The sequence below is a fragment of the Nomia melanderi genome, chromosome 13 (genome assembly GCF_051020985.1).
Source record: "Nomia melanderi isolate GNS246 chromosome 13, iyNomMela1, whole genome shotgun sequence".
In the NCBI taxonomy this organism is placed as follows: Eukaryota; Metazoa; Arthropoda; class Insecta; order Hymenoptera; family Halictidae; genus Nomia; species Nomia melanderi.
This window is the reverse complement of record NC_135011.1, coordinates 2,312,114-2,333,234: the sequence shown is the minus strand read 5'-3', so window position 1 is coordinate 2,333,234 and position 21,121 is coordinate 2,312,114. Positions and strand designations below refer to the sequence as shown.

Below are 21,121 nucleotides of genomic sequence, written 5' to 3'. Positions count from 1 at the left end.
TCGCACTTCGACGAATACGATTTGACTACATTAAATTATGAACATGACGCTGGCCGGGATCCAGGGCCGCCCTTCGCGTATTTGTACAATATTTGCATGAGCATACATACAGAAACGCGTACAGTTAACCGAATTAATCGGCGCGCGGGGGTCTCCCCGCGAACGCCGCGGATTCCACGGTTCGTCACATCCTCGGTTATCGTCATCGAATCCGTGAAAACCGGCGAATTTCGCGAAATCAATCAGCTAACTGCGGAAAACTTCAGTGTTTCCCGTGTTTATCGTTTATTCCTGTGCACGCGAAGGTAAACGGAAATAATGATTGGTTGTTATTTATTTAATTTTGATTTAATTTAATTATTTGGTTACCATTGTTATACTGTTGTCTAGATATTTAGATAAGTGAATGATAGGTATCTATGATAAATAACGAAATAATTTGACTTTTTCTAAATCAGTTTTTGCTGTCTAGGTACTTAATTTCCTTAATGAAAGGGTTATCCTAATCACAATTATTTCCAAATAATTCAGAAGCTCCGTCAATCAATGATTATCTTGCTAGTACTGTTATCTAGTTATTCAAACAAATAAATCATAATCATCCATAACAAATAAGGAAACAATTCGGTTTTCTCTAAAATCAGTTTCCTTTCTACGCTCTTAATTTCCTTAATGAATGGGTTATCCTAATCACAATTGTTTCCAATTCCGAATCCCCGTTAATCGTTGTCTACCGTCGACGTGTCAATCGAATGATACCGAACCAAGCGGATTCCGAATTATCTAGCGGAATGGTCGCGCGAGTTTCGCACGTTTTCCCAGGAAGTCGCTTTTATCTCCGCCGCGGCGAGCACGAAGGAACGCGGCTATCGGGGCACGAGGTCTCCCTTGTTCCTCCCGCGAGATGTAAGTGGCGTCGGACAAAAGGAGGCGCAAGAAAAATCTCGCGCGGAGGCGTCGAAGGGCGGGAAAGGGAGCGCCGGAAGCGACAAATGTCCGCAAAGGAGGACGGCCATCCTGGCCATTGTTCGAAAGTGCCGCTTCACAATGATCTTCCCCGACCGCGTTTACCGCGGCGGCCGGCGTCTCATTGCCTGCAACCCTTAAAACGCACCCCGTGTCGCATTTGTCGACGTTTCGCATTTTCGGCGCATTGTGCGGGACGCATTGTCTCCTCGTTCACCTTTTTGCGTCGCATTTCCGCGCGCGCCGGGCTAAAACGCGCTCGTAAGTGATTAGAAAACGGCTGCCGCTGAAATTAGATGGTGTTTATTGTTCTTATTATTCTTTAATTACCTCCGGTGTGCATTGAATTTTCTTTTGCTTAGTAGAATCGATCGATTTTAACACTAGATTTATGGAACGAGTGAATTTGACTGTAATTATCTCTTAATTATCTCAATGTGCACTGAATTCTCTTTTGCTAAGTTGAATCGATCGATTTTAACACTAGATTCACGGAATGACTCAATTTGCCTCACATCTAATTTCATAATCATTATTTGCTAAACGTTTGAGTCGATTTTTATTAGTTACACAAATATCCTAATCGTCTACTCTTAAACCTCTAATCTCCAAGATCTAACTAAACGAATAACAATTTTTCTCACAACAATAGAACAACGAAGCTCCGCTTAAGAATTGAAAAAATCTGATTAATACATTCTATAATCTAAATGATTTAAACATTATCATATTCTACAATCTCCATACTATTTACCGAACGAAGCTCAAAGTACCAATCCAAGGTCGCAGTGAAACTCAATGTTCCATTCTTAGCCGGCTCAAGAGAAAGGACCATTTCAATTCGCAACTTCGCTCATTCTTTTCCCGGCGCCTCTAACAATGTCCACCGTTTTCAATATCCCCAGCCCACAATCTCCGAGCGACGTCATCTCCCATCCGCGAAAAAAGCGCGCAGACCGTGGTTCCTCAGTTTCAAAGACAAAATCCGGGTAGCATCCGGTCGTCGATGGAGACGCGAAATCCCCGGCAACAATCTTCCAGCGAAAAAATAGAGGAAGATCCCATCCCAATCACCGAAAGCTGGTTCGCCGACAAATTGCGCCCCCGTCTGCTCCCTCCGCCGGTGTCTCGTGAATTCTACGCGGGGGCCGCGCGTCAGGTGGCACGGAGCGGGGCGTAGAGGCGGCAGACGTCGTCGGATTAATGTTTTTTTGAAGCTTGCCGTACAGGGATAGTGTCGCGGTAAATCGGTGGCTGAAAGGCTAACGAAAACCTGAGGTTACAAGTTGCTAAGATTATTCTTATTGAGTAATCAGAATTTAAATAAATTCCGTTTATTTATATAATGGCATCGCAGCGAGAAATATCTATTGTTAGTATAGAAGTGCCACAACTGTCATCTGAAGCCTTTGTTTATCACTATTTTCTAACCCTTTGCGGAGGAATGTCGACGTTTTTCGATGAAACTTTCATATTTCGAATACTGAGTTGCGAACGAATTATTTAACCCTTAGCAGATGGTTTTGTAATCTATCACTGCAACTAATTTTTATAGCATTCTTAGCGAAAATGAGAAATGGTATAATATTTCTTAGATCTTTTGTTTTCCTTCTTAGTAGGATAAACTGAAAATTTCCTCCATTATTTAAGCATCCGATGTATATTTTTGCGAAATCTGAAGGTTTTGTTCTTCGAAGAATCTTCGTCAAAGGGTTAAGTCATCCAGTTTTCTTCACCCTGTGCTACGCCGTGTCCGCGTTACGTTTCGCAAGTGCCTCGTTCCCTCCCTGTGATTTCCCGATGGAAGAACGACGCTGGCTGAGGATGCCAGCTCACGGGGATGATTCCGCGAACGGTGCGATTAAAGCGGACCGTTGGAGTTTCAAGGTCGAGTGTTCCGCCAGTTCGAGGAGGTAGTTGAGGGAGGATCGCGAGTTTCCGGGGAGAAAATTGTAGGGCCTTGTGGAAGTTCGTCGATGGTTTAGGATGATTCTGAGTTAATTGCTTTCGATTGGCTTCGAAGTTCCTTTGGGACGGTCGGTTTCGATGATTTCGAAGGTGATGGTTGTAGAGAGTTCGATGGAACAAGGGTTGAGACGCGAAATGGCTGTTGTTTAGGTTGTTGAGTGTGCAATTATTATGATTCTTACTGGTTTTCACTAACTATTCCTCGTATCTATTTATTTGTATAAACATATTCCTCTTTATAAACTTTTATTTAAACGATGACAATTTTTATATATTTTTCGTTGTCAACGCAAACTTCGTTTTTTTTAACATCTTTTTTTTTCCCTACACCCATACATATGCACGCACATCCATGAAGTTTACATCAATATTAACCTACACGTCTACATCTTCATTAGACTCAATGATGTCTATGATAGTTCTATAAAAACTAGGTCGTCTCTCTTACTCTATTGATATACTAGAATTTAGCAGCTCAAAAGAGTAGTTTCACGAATATTTAATTAACAACTGCTAATAGATACTAGAAGACATTTCCCAGACAAATTCCCAGGCAGAAGACTGCAGAACAGCCTACGAATGTTCATCCCCCGTTTGCTTCTAAGCTCGAAATTAGATTCGGCTTAGTTTCGCTTCACTTGGAGATCGCTTCGAGAAGCTTTCTCGCTGATTTGACAGGGGCAGATGATTATTAAAGAGAATTAATTGGCCGGGGTGAATGAGTTCTCGATACGCACGCAGAAAACAAGTGGCTCGCGTGTCACGCGCCGATGACGGTACGCGTTCTGCCGGGCTTATTTATGAGGCCGAGGCGTATCGGCTGAACTGGAGCAGATGAATCCGGTTCTGGTATGCACGGCTATCGGTGTTTACATAATTCGTCACGTACACGCTGAGATTTTCGCTGCTTACGCCGCTGGGGGCGGAGGAGCGCGCGAAAAGCGGTGAAAGTTCGTTTCTTCCGTTTGTTCTCGTCGCATTCGCTGATGTCCCACAATTTTTCTTATTAACGCTAGAAATTCTTATTAACCGAGCATTCAATACGATTATATGCAATTTCTATAAAAATTGTAACAGTAGATTATATTCAGTTTCTTCGGACATTCGTTATAGTACTCAAACAAAGCTATTTATTTTCAAGATCATTTCGAATATTCAATGCTTCGAAGATATCAATAATTGCTAAAAAAAAAATCGAAACCAGTCATTTTGACTGATAGTTCTAGTGTCAAAGCCGACACTCTTTTCACGTATTCGAATATTGAGTCCTCAAGGCGATCAAGGTTGCTCATTAATTATTAGACAGCAAACATTCTCGCGAGAATCGCGTCCGATCGCCTTCGATTCGCGAGCAACGCGTGACCGGAGCGATAACAGTGATTCCCAAACTCCGGTGAATACGATATTAGTTTACAGAAGATCCCCGGACAATCGCATCGCGAAATATTTTACGTTCCATGCATTCTCTCGCGATGGATTAACTGCAGCGGCTGGTCCGCGAATTATTATTTCAAACGGCGCGCACGTTGAAGTGGGCCAGGAGGAAATATTGCAAAAAACGCGACGAATTTGGAAAGCACCGAGGGCCAGAGTACATTTTAGAGTCGCGAGGCTTTTACATTTGGCGCAATTTACATGGGCCGCTGTTTAAACTTTCAATAGTAAGCCGCGCCGCTTTTTTGGGGCAACGTTGCCCGGCGTCGCTCGCCGCTTTATCGAAGGGTCGAATGACGCGTCGATAGTGCGGAAACGTGAACGATCACACCCGATAGACTCCACCATACGTGAGCGACACGTGATAATAGAGTATAAGGCACATCGCTCTTGTTAGATTTATCGTAAAAAAATAATGATATGACGTACGCGTTACGTCAATACCACAAGTATTTCGGCACTCGATGGGATCTTGCTAAGAGGTTTTTATCGTTGCTATTGTAAACACGCTCCGAGATCAGATTAATGACGACAATAAATATTACCGTAGATCTGGATACAAGATACATTATCCGGTAGAAATGGTAATTAATCGAAACATCTACGCGAGATCGACGTTCGCTTCACGTTCACCGTAATGTCGGTCGCATATGCATGACGGAATTTATTATGCAAACTCGGCAATGCGTTTTTATGCAAACATATTCGGCGAAATAAATTTCGGACACGCGGGGAGATTAAAGCTTTCTCTTATTCATCTTTTTCTAGATAAATTGCCACGATCTTGTCGCATTTTTGATCATTAACCGCTCGTGGAAATTCAGAAATTTGGCAGTCTGCTGAATTTTGTTTTCACCTATTTTACGCTAATCATTCTGTATTATCAACGTATGAAAGACATCATTGAGAATTAGATAGAAACTTTCTATCCCAAAATTTTGACTTCTCTCGAATTTATGATCGACAGATGCATTCTTTGTCTTTATATTATTCTCCATTTATTCCGTAATAATCGAATTTTACAATTGACAGTGAACGCTCCGGCGTTTCTCGATTATTTATGTCTCGAAGAAAACGCAAGCGAGCAATTCCGTTTTTAGGAATCACGCTCAATATTGAAAAGTTTAATCCCAATCCCGCGGAAATCAATTTTCGGCGGTTCGTTCGGGGGACGCGAGTTCCACGGAGTTCTCGTGCACGAAAAAGTTTGTCCCCTCCGATAACCGTACCAGAACTTATCTCGAACCGCGGGAGCCGGTTGCCGCGCAAAAATGGAAAACGCGTCTGCGGCGCGTTATCGGAGTTCGGGGAGCCCGCAGATTCTATGCGCGGATTTCTTTGCCAGATTCCTGAGGAATGTCAGCCGGTGATTCGGCTGACGCGTCTATGAAAATACTCGCGACTCATTCTGGGTGTTATTTAGAATTTTATCAAATTTAAACGTTCGCCGTTCCGTTGGCAACTTAATTTGAAATTTTCTATTTGACACTTTGACGTGGAACGAATTTGCGTGACATTCTTCGGAGAAACTTGGACATTCTTTTTCTTAATACATCGAACAAACCGAATTTCGTTGGATATATGAGATGTAAGAAAGTGGAGCAATTGTTGAGAATCTTGACTCAGTTTCTGGTTAATGAAGAAAAAAGTTTTGATGTGTTTACAATGTCAAAGTGTTAAAAAAGTACCATTTTGATCTAATACTTTCGATTCGAGGTCATTCGGAATTACCTCCAGTCTTGTAATTAATCATGAGAAATGATGTAAAATGAAGGAAATTCTGGAGAAAGTTATAGTGACTTATTGAAAAATTAATTTATTATTTTCTCGTTGCTCTAGTGAATAATTCGAAGTGTGAAAACGATTTAATCGCGAATGGTCGACGATAATTAATCTGATGAATAAAATCGCAACGCTTGATCGATCGCCTACTAGGGATTAGAAACGATAAACTGAATTAATTAGCGTGTAAAAGAAGCTTTCGTGATTGTACACTTGTCGCGTGTTGAAACAATGTACTTAAAATAATAGGGAATTAATTGGAAGAACTCTGTTAAATGAAAAACGCTTAGAAATGCTTTAGAAACCAATTACACGATGGAAATTGCTTTAACGTTGATTCATTGCTGATCGCGAAACATTATAACACCAATGATTGCTTTCCGAGGATTAGAAACTGGAAACTGAATTAACAAATAGACAGTGACAAACATGCCCGTGATCATGCACTTAATAGATGCACTACAAACAGTAATAAATGGATTGCATGTTTGATGCGTTCCTGTCGTGCGCAAATATTTGGAGTGCAATAAGACTTTTGTCACTGTACGAGCATTAGCGATGTCTCTGTTTCGTTGCCGTGTTAACAAACGCCTGTTATGATGTAACGAATTACTCCCTGCACTCCGGAGATACTAATAACAACGAATAACTCCTTTTTATTCAATCAAACACAGACACGCGAAAAAATCGTGCGAGAAGCGTGGAAATAAAAATAGAAGTGAATTCACAGAAGTGAAACAAAGTAAATGATAGCTTCTTTTGATAATCAATTATTATACATTAATTATTAAATTAAGGAAAATAGAGGTGAATTCACAGAAATGAACAGAAATAAATGATAGCTTCTTTTGATAATCAATTGTTATACATTAATTATTAAACTAAAGAAAACAGAAGTGAATTCACAGAAATGAAACAAAGTAAATGATAGCTTCTTTTGATAATCAATTATTATACATTAATTATTAAATTAAGGAAAATAGAAGTGAATTCACAGAAGTAAAAAGAAATAAATGATAGCTTCCTTTGATAATCAATTATTTTATACATTAATTATTAAATGAAGGATAATCTATGATTTGACAGTGGTTGATAAGAGTCATAAAAATGAGTGCACACGTAGGTTACGATCCCACACTTTCGAACAATGGCGTTCACGTGCACGTGAAGGTATGTCGTCAGCGATCGAAATGGAAAATTTTCGAGCAGTCAGATAATCGGCCGTGTTCCGTCAATTTTAGAAATGACCCGAACGAAACAATGGCGAGATCACGGGGTCAGTATATTCGACGCGAAAAATTCGAGGCAAATCGGGTGTATCTCGGAAGTTTTATCGAGCATCGTTTAGCCGGGCCAACAGAAGTTCTCTTTTAAAGAAGCTTTTCTCTTCGAGACGCCTTGTTTTGGCCCGGCCCGACCTAGAAAATATCAATTTTCTCCTCGACGGAAACTTCGTTTCCCCAAAAGCTCGAGAATCCCTTTAAGGATTGAAAATAATGATGACTTCAACTCGGAATGACTTTCTGACGATCGCGCTCCCTCGGGGAAGGATTAATTCGCTGTTTCGTCTATTTGATTTAATTAACTTAGGAACGGATTTTATACTTGACTTTACTTGACAGAAAGTATTGCCGATCTTAAAACAAACTACACAAATTCGGAAGAAATCGATTATACAATTGAAGAAATATATTCGAAAAGTATATTGACGAGTAACTAACGATATCGTAACAATATTTGAAACCCAGAAGTATTCGAATCTCTCCAAATATTTGGACAATCATAAATTCGCTACACAAACGTCACGATAAAGTCACCGAAGACGACTCAACGTCGCTAAAAAAAGAAACCGCTAATATATCCCCAAAACGAGAAAAAAGAAGTCGTCAAACTCTTAAAAACATTGCGCGACGAAAAGCAACACGCGTCATCCTCGATTGCCAGACCTCCTATTACCCCGAAACTATCATCGACTGATCACGTGAGCGTGCGTTCATCGTAGCGCAGATGTGCGGAGCGTAATCTGATCACGCGTTAATCATGAAAATGCAACTTTTCGAACGGATATCGTCGCTTCATTGACATCAAACTTTCATAGTAACAATTTAAAACAGTAAGCAATGAATTAATCAATAGAAAATCAGTACACAGCGTTCTTTTTCTCTAGTATCCAAGAATTCAATGCAGAATCAACAATAATACGAAAATAATTTCTAAATTCAGCTTCATTACTCGAGAATTCAACATACAATTCTCTTCCGTGCAAAAAGCTATCAACATCCCAGAATCCAAAGCTCCAATTAACATTCAACCAGTCATCCAGCCTCGTACTATTCCAAAAACTTCATCAACAGTCACAACCATCTCATTCTCACTCACAAATTCACATTCAACTTCCTCAAATCCTACAAAATCCAATCAACATCACAGACGGCTATCAACATCCTACAATCCGAAGTTCCCAATTAACATTCAACCGATTGTCCAGCCTCCATCAGCTCCGCAACGAATTGACGATAATACGAAGAGTACTATTCCAAAAATTTCATCAACATTCACAACAACCATCTCATTCTCAATCATAAATTCACTTCCTCAAACCCTACAAAATCCAATCATCACAGACATCCTCATTACTCAAGAATTCCCCATACAACTCCCTTTCGCAAAAAGCCATCAACATCCCGGAATCCAAAGCCGCCAATTAACATTCAACCAGTCATCCAGTCTCCATCATTTCGCAACGACCGATACTCGCGAAGTACAAGATCCAATCAGCCGTTGAATCGAAGTCACCGTTACCAATACGTAATCAGGCTACATTTCGCCAGACCCGCGGCGGTACCGTCGAAAGCGACGCGTCAGCCGAAGACGGGCCGTCCTCCCCCGCCGGAAATGAAATTACGGCGCATCCCCGGCCGGCGGGATCATGCATGCAAATAGAGAGAGCCGCCTCCGCGGGACACGCGGCCGGTGCGAACGTGCCGATAAACAATACACCGGCGCGCGGATAGGAAAGATAAGAAAAAGCTCGCGAGAGGCACCGGCTGTTTTCCCGGCGCTGGTCCCTACCACCGTGGCCGACCAACCCCTGCCCCCTCTGCCCCCACCAGCGCCGTTTTCCGGAAGATAGTCGGCGGCGTTCTCCGTCCCACCACCGTCGCTGCCGAGTCCGTCTCGCTCGGGGTCTTGAGCATAATAACGTGAAGTGGTTAACGGTCGGCGTTAGTCAGTACGCGGCGTCGCACCGATCGCGTCGCATTGATCGTATCGGTCTACAAAAAGAGAAAGAGAAAGAGAGAGAGAGAGAGAGAGAGAGAAACAAACGTCGAGCCCGCGAAAATTGCGTAACAAGCCGACGCGAGATCTCTCAGAGGATCGACCCAACGGATCGTTCAACGATCTACGTCCGACCCCCAGGGTCTAGACTCTCCGTAGATTCAAACACGAAGCCTATCGGGCGCCGGGCCAGCGCTGTCACAGCTAACTTCGGTGCGATCCGTTTTCTCGGTACCACGAAGGACACCAGGGCGAAGTTCGAGGACACAGGCCAGCAGGACTCTCCAGGATGACGATCAGCCCGTCGTCCATGGTGACCGACTACCTGGTCTTCGTCGGTTGCATCGTCGCCTCCTTCGTCATCCCCCTGTGGGAGAAGCTCAGAGGACGGCGCAAGGAGGCCACCAAGGCGGACTATGTCTTCGCCACCGGCTCCGTGTCCATGGGCGCCATGATGCTGTCCATAGCGAGGGGCACGCTGGGAGTCAGGTCCTTTCTCGGCTACCCCTCCGAGCTATACTACAGGGGCAGCGCCATGTGGGAGACCATCTACGGCATGATGCTCGCGTACCCCATCGTCTGCTTCATCTTCGTTCCCGTTTACTACCACCTGGGCATCACGTCTGTGTACCAGTACCTGGACATGAGGTAATCATCTCGAAATCATTTCGGTTTTGTCGAGGGACTGGGTTTTGAGATTGGGGCGTTGATGCGGGAGGATTGTTTGAGCGGATTTTTGCGAGAATTGGCATTGGGATATTGTTGGGGTAATTACGTTTTTGACTCATTGTTCTGTAATGAGGGAGTCATGTAGTTTGAAGTTCGGTTTGATATGTAGATGTCTAGTTTGCGAATGTACGCAAACGGTTCTTTGTCGTCGATTAACCCTTTGCAGTCCGAAGTGCTCTTCATTCAATTACAGCTTAATATGACGCTCTATTTATTCAAGAATATTTGGCAGTCATTGAAATGTTACCTTTAACACTAGGTTCACGGAATCCGTCAATTTGACGGATATCGAATTTTTTAAACGTTATTTAGTAATAGTTTAAGTCGATCTGGATTCGTGAAATTACGCGAATACGCGTTGCAATACTCTGATTTTTAAGCTACAATTTTCGCGATTTATATAAACGAACACGTAGTTCTCTAGGAACAATAAAATAAAGTATAGAATGTCCGTAAATCTAGTGTTAAATGGTACAATTGTGATGCTACAAATGAATATAGAAAAAATGGTTAAAACAGGTAAAGGTTGCAATAAAATAGAATTGGACTGCTAAGGGTTAAGGTTTGGGGTTGGACGTGGAATATATCGAGTTGGTTTAGAATGATTTGAATCGTTAATGATGATTATGAGGGAATTATGTGACGTGGTTAATTGGATCTTTTGGGTGGCTTTTTTGAGGAAGCTTCTTGGTTTCATTGGAACCAAGAGGAGATGTATCAGATGATTCTTGAGTAACAAAGCAGAAGCTCGAGATAAACCAGATTGTAATTAGCAGTCTCCCTGGTATTTTTCTCTTGGAGATGTAAATTTGCCAAGACTCGCGGACTAATTAAGAATTTGATATTGCACATTCATGTCGCAAGAAGAGTGTAAATACCAGTGACGTTCTGAAGTTTAATTAAAAGTTCCATGTTACGAATTAATATTAGAAGGGAATCGATGCAGGAGGAGCTTGTAAGATTAAAAATTAGTGCAGCTTCTCACTCGTTGATATTGCAAATCTGCGCTTGAAGTCTCTTACGTAATCATTTCTTCGTAACGTTACACTTTTAATCGAAACAACCGAGACTCGTCAAACACGAACAACTGTCCGTTACATTTCTATCTTCTCGAAACGGTTCGAATCAATTTCAGTGTGCAGACTTCATTTGCATATTTCAAGAATCATCCGAACGCTACAACAACGTTGCCAATACGTCACGACTCGGCGCTCTGCTCTTGTATGCAAATCGTTACGCAGGTTAACACTCCTGTATCATTAGCCCGAGTCACGCCGAGCGATCAACACAAAAACAATTCCTCAAGAAAACTACTTTGCCAATTAACGACCGATTCCAAGAAATTAATCTACGTAAAAAAAAAATTCCCAAATCGCCAAGAATAAACGATTCCAAAATTCGAGCGTAGCGATACAATTAGCGACTAACCAAGAAAAAATAACTGTCGAGGCAGCGGCTCGTGTTCGCGAATAAATCATCGCGCGACAAAGACGTCTGTCGGAGTGAGTCATTCACTATTTCGTCGAGCTCTCGCCGGTGACTCGAACCGCGGCAATTAATCCCGACGCTTACAAAGACTATGAATAATCCATCCGATTCGTGCAAATCGCCGGCCGATTCTCGATCTCGAGCGCGCCGCGGTCCCGGGAGAAAATAATTACTCGGGGGAACGGCGTCTCGTCGCGCGAGCGAAGATTTATTGCGGCGGCCGGGCGAAAGACTTTCCCGGGTATTCTCTTTCCCCGTTCGCCGCGCGAGGAGACGTCAAAAAATTAGTTCCAGAAGGGATTTAATATTCTCCGTCGGCGGAATACCGAGCGAAACCTCGCTTTCATAAGAAACCTCCCCGAACTCCCCCCAGCCCCTTTAGCTACGCTGTTATTCTATCAAAATGACGAGGCGTGACGGATCACGGGGAAAATTTAAATTCACCGCGCTCGCGGCGCTCGGTTCGCCGAAATCGAAGCTGCTTTACATTTTCTGTTTACCCCGGGACCTCGCGGCGTAAATCGAGTCGAAGTATTTCGCGCGGAGAAAGCTCGCCGCGTGTTCCGCGCGAAACGGGGACGGAAAATCAAAGAGAACGCGCGGAAGATCGCTCGCGTTCGGACTTCGATTTCGCGCCAGCGGTCCTTGAGACCGTCTTTACGCTTAACGATTGTGTCCGGCCGAGCCGGCGGACAGGCCTCACCTAATTATGCTAATCCGGCAGGTTCAAGTCGAAGCTAGTCAGATGCATCGCGAGCTTCTCCTACGTGATACGGAGCCTGCTGAACTTGGCCGTCACGATATTCACGCCGTGCGTCGCGCTGAAAGCTGTGATCGGGCTGCCGTACTGGGCCAGCATCATCGGCATCACCAGCATATCCGTTGTCTTCAGCGTCATGGTACGTAAAGTGATTAACTCGTTAAATACCATGTCAGTCACCGATGACTGACGCCTCTGAACGGCTCGAAAACAATCGTGACGAGCGTAATCACCGATGTCGAATGGAAACATTTAGCAACTATGTTGATAATTATGCAATGCGACGAGTGTAACGCCAGATAATGATCTTTGTTCCTTCTTCTCTTTGCTACGAAGGAATAACTTTGCGGGAGAATGATTCTCGTGGCGCTTCGCGTGTTGAAGGAGCTTTCTTTCCTTAGTTTCAAATATTTGGAAATTATCGGTGTTTCCTGGTGAGGTATACGTGATATTTTTAGAAACTAAATTAATTAGTTACTTATGTATTATGAAGTATATCTTATGTCGATTGATATTAAATTTCAAGTTCTACTATATTGGTGAATCAAAGTTAGCGGTGACTGATAGGAGGGCAAAGGTTAAGGAACGAAGTCATATGAAGTAAACTTTTTCAATTGATATCAATTTTTGCTTTTCAATATGAAAATAATATAAAACAATATTAAAATAATTTCATAATTTCATTAAAATAATTTCATTTTCAATTGACATCAATTTTTGCTTTTCAATATGAAAATAATATAAAACAATATTAAAATAATTTCATAAAGCAGAATATTCGAAATGGAAAGAATATAACATTAAATCATTTTAATAAATGCCATCAGATTAACTAGCATTATTTATAATATAGAAATGTTTTAAAATAATCATCGTTTAATTGAGTGAGCTATTCCATTTGGTTGTGGGTCACCGGTGACCCCGTGGCATTTAACGCGTTAAATTACCGTTCTATTCGAAGAGGATCGAGTTCATTCTTTTTTAATAATTAGCTCCGCAGTCGAGGTCGTCGAAATTCCCGTGCCAACGAGAAGAAAGTCCCCGTCCGCGCGCGGAATTGTTAGGTCGCGTTCACAGGGCCACATTCACGCGGCATCAATTATTCAGAAATCGAAAGAGCACGGGCTGTTTGCCCGTTCGAGTCACATTTCCGGGCGAAAGGATCGTAAATACGATACGAGTTCCGGTAAACAGAGAAACGAGAGACAACACCTGAAAGCGTCGCGATCTGCTCACGCTTTGCGATCCGTACATTTTCAAATACGGCGGTGCCGCCAATAATTGAATTACCAGAAAAACGAACGTGTTCGAGCAACGAAATTTTATAAAATACGAAAAATCTAACGTCAGGACTGTTTCAAAAACAATTGAATTCGAAACTAAACGAAGATAATGCTAGTATTCCGATAGAAATGAAATCATTGGCTTCCTCAAACTTGAAATTTCGCGATCTGTAAGGTGAAAGTTCGTGTATCGCAATGTAATTATTAACGAAAGCAATCATGTATTACATTGGAAGTTGAGGTTGAAATTGCTTTAACGAGAAAGAGGAATATTGATATTTTATAGCTACAGATATAATTTAATGAATTCTATTGATCGGAAGTGTAACCAGGCGATCGGATGTTTCGTGTGCAGGGAGGACTGAAAGCAGCCATCCTGTCGGACGTGATACAAGGTTTGACGATGATCGGTGTCTCCCTAGTGATAATCGTCCGTGGCTCAGCTGATATCGGGCCAGATAAGGTCTTTAATGTGACATACGAGCGTGGTCGACTGGATTTCTTCAAGTAAGTGTAAACATTCGGATCACAAAGGTTCGAAGAAATCAAGATAGAGCTATCAATCGATTCAACAATAGAGATTTATTCTGATAGAGACTCAGCCCTGTTGCACTCTGTATTTGTCCAATCATTAACATGTCGAGTGCCCTGAAACTCTCGAGAAAATGAAGTGAATTGAATCAAATCCCTTGAAAATTGGTGACGTTGCAGAAACAAGCTTCTCCATTTTTGTAGTTAACTTGATACACCACTTAATCGTAAAATGATACTTCCCTGTAATTCTCCTTCCACGCGCATAGTTCGTTGATGTAACGCCCGATTTGCATAAACATCTGCTGCTCTTTGCGGGGATTACGTCAAAGAAAATAATTCGCTAATGGTCACGTGGATCGGTGAACCGAAATGTACATTTGCAGATGCAAATTTCTTACCACAAACTTCGTCAGTTTCACTACTTATTCCCGAGTCGCTCTCCACTTCGATGCTTAACATCATACTCAACGAAGGTTGACAACTCTAACTTAGAACGGTGAATAGATTACTTCGAATGCAACACCATTGCAGAAGCTATCATTCTCTTCGAGAAACTCGAGATCTAGATCTCCATAATCATAGAACCTTTGACTCTTAGAACTTAATAAGGATGGTTCAAAATCTCATTAGCTCGTCTACCAACTTGCTCAAACTAGACGAAGCTAGACAGTCTTCGACACTAGAATATTTTGGTGAAATTTTAATGTAACAACTGTTGCTCCCAGCATGAACGACTCTTTGAACTAGATAAAAATGGTTCAAAAGGTCACGAGCTAGTCTACCAACTTGCTCAATCTAAACGGAGCTAGACATTCTTTGACACTAGAATATTTTGGTGAAATGTTAATGTAACAACTGTTGCTTCCAGCATGAACGACTCTTTGAACTCAATAAAAATGATTTGAAAGGCCACAAGCTCGTCTATCAACTTGCTCAAACTAATCTAAGCTAGACAGTCTTCGACACTAGAATATTTTGGTGAAATGTCAATGTAACAACTTGAACTCAATAAAAATGGTTCCAAAGGTCACAAGCTCGTCTACCAACTTGCTCAAACTAAACGAAGCTAGACACTAGAATGTTTTGGTGAAATGTTAACGTAAGAACTTTTGCTTGCAGCATGAACTTGGACCCAACGGTTCGCGTGACAACGTTATCAGCCACCTTGGGCCAGCTGTTCATGAGCCTGTCGATCTTCGGCTGCCAACAGAACTTCGTGCAGAGGTACTGCAGCATGACTAGCGAGCGGAAGGTCGTCAAGTGAGTGTTACCTCAATTTTTATATCAACCTCGTCGCCGTGTAATAGGTTTGTCATAATTGGAGCCGAGGTCTCGTGTTCGCCGCTTACAAATTGTAAAAAATTACCTCGGAGCACCGTCGCCGGTGTTGATAGAAGCTGATGAATGGAGTCCTTCATCTTCGTATCGCGAACGACAGAAATTGCTGTCCTTGGCTTTGTTCGAGCCTACCGATAAGCAGCTTCTCCTTCGCGCGACGATACGCGAGGCAGATATTTAAATGAAATCTCCGGATTCAGAGGGTCGGGCTGTATCGCGTTTGTTTACATATCTTCGATCTACGTCCCGTTAAGAATGCACTGCGACGGTGATTTTACATAATTCGCGAGCGATACAGAAGTTCAACTTGTTTACTGTCGATAACGTCTCTCTTTGCGTCACGCTGAATTCACAATCACCGGCACCGATGTTTGTCGTCGCCTCGTACTTTGCATACATTATTACGAAGTCATCTTACAACGTAACAAGGGACTGTTCCGTTGTATCTCGCAGTAAGACAAACCACTCTCTCCTCGTCGCAAATGAAAAGAAATCACATGACTTACCTGCAAGTCTCGGATATTCCTACTGATATTCTTCGTAAAAGAAACATTCCAGTTGCATTGTTACAGTAAGTTACAAATTCATATTACCAAACATTCAAACATTTAAAGTTAAATGATTCTATAAGAAAATATCTACAGAGAAACTCCAACGATTCCAAAGAATCCCTAGTTCTTAAAAGAAACATTCCAGTTGCATTGTTACAGTAAGTTACAAATTCATATTACCAAACATTCAAGCATACAAAAGTTAAATTATTCTATAAGAAAACATCCACAGAGAAACTCCAACGATTCCAAAAAATTCCCAGTATACCCGCAGCAGATACCAGAAACGAAAAACGAGAAATCTGTAATTAGTCCCCGGCAAGGTGTCATTATCCGCGATCGCGTTTTGATTCGTCGAATCGGGTACGCGGTTAACGACACGCCGAAACTCGAGGCGGAAGATTCGACGGCGGCGTCCGCTTAAAATCTGCGCCGTCCGATCCGCAATTTGCGTCGGAATTGCGCTGCTTTCGAGAGGGGAAGTGTCCGCCGGTGAGCAGAGAAATTTCCGGGAGCCAGGTTTCGCTTCGTACGGCTCCGAGGCACGCACGGGATTACCATTTTACGCGTCAGATATGTAAACAAGCGGCTTGCAGATAAAGCCGCGCCGTTACAAGCGGGAGCGCCTCGGCCCGGACCAAGAAAATCGCTGCGCCGAACGGAAAAACCGCGGATTAGGCAACCAGAACGCCGGACAACCTCAATGGCGGCACTTACGGCGGCCATCGCGCCGTTTTTTGGCCATAACCGCCGCTCCCGGCGAGGAGAATTGGCTCCCGCGGAGCCGCGCGCCCGGATCCTTCGAACTTTCTTCCGCTCTAACAATGCTAGACACGTAAAACTTAAATACACCCTGTACGTCAGGTCGTTCCGAGGGTTTTTTGCGCGTTCCGCCGGACGATTGCAGCGGATTTTACGAGGCTCCCCTTTTATTCGCCCCTGTTTCCCATGGTTATCGCGGATATTTATTCACTGGGCTGAATTTAGAACGATCCGCTCGCGAGTTCCGTTCGGGCCAATGAATGTTAATAAAATGTTTAATAAATTGCGCGGAAAGGCGTAGCTTCCCCGTACGGGGCGCCGGAAATATTCATAAACGCTGCGAGCCAGATGTTACACGAAAATTACCGATATCGGTTTTAAAGGATTTCGAACGCTCGGGGTAGAATTAATATTTTTTCGCTTGTTCCTTATTTTTTGCGACTCGCGCACGTGCGCCGCAACGTGTCTTCGGAGGAGGAAGTTCGAATATGAGGAGACTTGTACATTGTGGAGTTTAACGACGACGAATTAAGTTAATAATATGTTTGAGCTTGGATCGTTGCCTCGCGATTGTCTCCGGCTAAAGGACACCAGAAACGGAAGTCGTTCGCTGCTTTGCGGAGCAACGGTTGCACAACCGTGCCTCTTATTTTAATAATAATGAAGATAAAAGTGCATTGTGTCGCGCGCGGGGCACAGTAATACAGCGATTAGCGCGGCAGATTAACAGCAATCAGTTACGTCGGGGAAACACTGCGGTGGTAATGTGGTAATGACAGCGTAAAGAAAAAGGCGAACTGTCGGTGAGAATTTTCCAAAGTAAATACGGATGACTGCTAAACATGGTACACTGTATCGGCAAACCAAAGATTTGTAGTAATCATTAGGCAGACGCTAACAGTTGAAGTCAACGTGAATTTATCTTTCATTAGAACTATTAGAGGTCTAAATGGAAATGTACATACATCGTACAAGAATCTACATAAATATTCAATTTGTTTGAATGCGAGTTACATGTTATTCCTCCGTTATCAATGATTATTAACCCTTTGCACCGGACAGTTTTCCACTAGAAATCTGTAATATTTCGCAATGAGATGTAAACGACGTTCAACACTAACAAACGAAGAAACGTACGTAAATTAAGAATCATAGCTGTTTTATTTCAATATGTTGCATTTCGATACATTGTACGAAGCATAGTGTCACACATAATATACTCTCGAGTGCAAAGGGTTAAGATAAAATTTCAGGAGGTGCCATTTGACACCTTAGAAACAGTGTTAACCCCTTGGCCTATGATATCTTTCCGATCGATACGGCTACTTCGTCATTAATAATTTATTGGAGAAAGAGAAAAATTCTAAGCATATGCCTGTATTTCCTTTCAAGCGTAATAGTCGATCACAGAGGAATAATATTTACTTCGAATTCGAATGAACCGAGTAATATATTTATTTATTGAATCACGTTGTAGAACAAGGGGTTAAAAATCTAGAGAAGTAAATGAAACTGCCTTCCAAAATTTTCTCATGTTGAAGATAGAGTATCCATCACAAAAAGGATTAAATTGTTCTCTACCTTTATTTATCCATGTTTCAAACATATGCATTATTGTATACAATATATATTTGTCGAATCATATTGAAAATCTTCACGAGTCTCGCTCATTGTAGGACAAGGGGTTAAAAGTGCCTCGATCAATCCCGATCGTTCCGCCTCTCAAATGAACTCTCGAAAGTTCGCGGGTCACTTAGTCGCCGTGTGCGAATCGACGGTTTCCCTTCGGCAACGGAGGATCCGGCCGGAGGCGATCTGAAGAAAGTCCGGCTGACGTTCGCCCCCGCCTTTCTCTCGCCGGCCGATTCCGATTCTCTCCTCCCGTTCGGCCGGCGATCTTGCCGCGCGGCTCCCAGACGTGTTGACGAGGTTACGTTTCCAATTAAAGGGTCAATCGCGCGGGCAGACACCGACGAGCAGGCGAAGTGAGTCATCGTCACGCCGCGGTGACGCGCAATTTTTCTCGCTCGCGGCGCTGTCTTATCGGTCATTATTATGATCCGCCGGCATGCGTCGCGTGACGCCGCATGATAACCGGGAACCGCTCTCCGCATTATGCAAATCGTAACACTTATCTGGCCGTTATTTTCATTTCTGATTGGCCCGGTAATCGGCTTCCCCTCGCGGCTCCGTCGAAACGATGGGACAAACAACGGGGATCGCTCCTCGATCGATCGGTTCGAGGTGTTTACCGGTTTTTCGAACCGGGATGCTGCCCCTGGTCGTTGGTTTTTATGGGACCGGGTATTAACTATGAAAATTCACTTCGCGAGAATCGCGGCCCGCGGATGAGCGTTTACGGGAGCATCGGTTGCATTTGATAATTAGTATCTGCGACGGTGACCTGTTTTAGATTGCTCGTTTGCTCGCGGTGTATACTGTACTTCGAAGTTTGTTTGGTATAAATGTTTGTTTGGAATTATTGGGACACTTGTTTGGTTAAATGCGGATACGCTTAATTTGCTTTGGTAATCAGATTTGCCGGTTTGTGTACACGTCGAAGAGTCATTGCTACTTTCTAGCTTGTTTGTCAGCTGTTTTATTAGTTAATTGTTCCGGCTGCGTGGTATAAGTGAGATAATCGTAGAAGTAAGAATAATTGACATAATCGAAGATATAAGGAGCTGAAGCCATTGGAAGCTTTAAGACTCAATTAACCCTTTGCGGACGGAGATTCCATAAAGTATACGAAACCTTCGGACGAAGCCGAATTGCCTATCAATTGCTTGATTAATATAAAAAGAGGAAACTACGTACTGATCTCTTGCTGTTCGAGTAATCAAATCATTCGTCCGCGACTCAGTCTTCCAAATACGAAACTTTCATCTCGAAATGTAGACATTCGTCCGCAAAGGATTAAAGATGATCAAAATAGAACGCTTTTCGTGTTGGTAAGAAATATGACGTCGCGTGCGACGAGTGGCCACGTGTTCCACCGAGGAACACCCACGTTGAAAAGCGAGACGTTCCCGCGGAGGCGTCGAAGATAATTCGCCGAGTGCTCCGCGCACAATAGTGGTCAAAACTGAGAGATCAGCGGCGAAGGAAGAGCATGCACGTCCACGCTCCGATTAGCAGGCTTCCGATAGCTCGAAAAACTGCCGGCACGTGCCGAGGAAAGAAATAACGGACGCGTTTGTTACCATTGTCGCTTAGAGCGGCCGATCCGCTCGATGAAAGGGGGAAAACGAGAGACCGACACCCGATAGATCGGGAACAGTTTCCTCAAAGTTTCCCGGATGAAACGAGAAAGTGATAATCGATGGTTGAAATCGGATAATTGTATTATTCGGAAATTACAGACTGAATATACGCAATGTTCCCAAATGTTACCGTTAGTACAATTGATTTCCCCATTGTATTCTGCCCGCGGTTTATACCGAAATTTGTTTATTCCTCGTTTCGCGGAGTTGACTAATTAACGATCATTATCGAAGAATTCCGCGGCAGCGAATGGGGCAGGTGCATTTGAAAACGCGTGAAATCCGCGTGGCAATCGACGCGTTAAAGTGCGAACGTGAAAACCGTCATCGCGGAAACTTTCCGACGAATGGATTTTTATTAGAATATAATCGCGGCACGTTGCGATAAAAACGTCCCCGCGGATGTAGTTTTATTGGACAATAATCGCGGACACGGTGTCACGCGGGCGCACGTTTCATTACGCGTTCCGTAGTTTTATTGTTTCGAGGAAAAAAGGACGCGTGTCGCGACGATTTCAGATAAAACGTTCACTGCCGGGGAAAAACGCTCGTCACGCCGGCGGAATTTTGCGGCCGACATTGTTTTTCGCGCGTCTCGGAAGGATATACATTTCTTTCGCCGGAACTTCCAACTTTTCGAACATTATTGGACGTCTCGCTTAACTTCTGACTTAAACGTTTGGATGCTAAACTACTTTTGCGGATGTTTAGCAAAAATTAAGTGATTGGATTTGTATGCAAAAAATTCTTAAGGGTACTCATCTAATGAGAACAAATATTGTGTTATTACAAAAAAATATCAAATAACATTTATTCAAATAAATTTACTTTGTTTTATTTCTTGATGAATATAGTAAGAAAATTATAATTGATACTGATCAACAGAATCGCCTCTGCGCTCTCCGCCATTTTGTCGCAACGCAAGAGCGCTATAGCGCTCCTCAGCACTCGGTTAACCGATTCGTTTCGAGAATATAAAAGAAA

At 42.9% G+C, this 21,121-nt stretch overlaps 2 protein-coding genes across 4 annotated transcripts in view; both read left to right on the top strand.

Moving 5' to 3' along the window:
* Dip-B (Dipeptidase B) overlaps positions 1-21,121 on the top strand; it is a 107,333-nt gene that overhangs the window by 46,689 nt on the left and 39,523 nt on the right. The gene's annotated exons all lie outside the window — the stretch shown is intronic.
* The window catches only part of LOC116433391 (sodium-coupled monocarboxylate transporter 1), a 74,202-nt gene that overhangs the window by 46,701 nt on the left and 6,380 nt on the right, over positions 1-21,121 (top strand). Inside the window, exons 2-5 of one of the 2 annotated variants that reach the window (XM_031991436.2) lie at positions 9,672-10,077; positions 12,371-12,545; positions 14,045-14,196; positions 15,343-15,483. In XM_031991436.2, the coding sequence (XP_031847296.2) occupies positions 9,719-10,077; positions 12,371-12,545; positions 14,045-14,196; positions 15,343-15,483 (827 nt within the window). In that variant the 5' untranslated portion in view covers positions 9,672-9,718. Of the gene's footprint in view, positions 1-9,330; positions 10,078-12,370; positions 12,546-14,044; positions 14,197-15,342; positions 15,484-21,121 lie in introns of those variants that run through there. The other variant, XM_076373431.1, reaches the window with a different exon arrangement.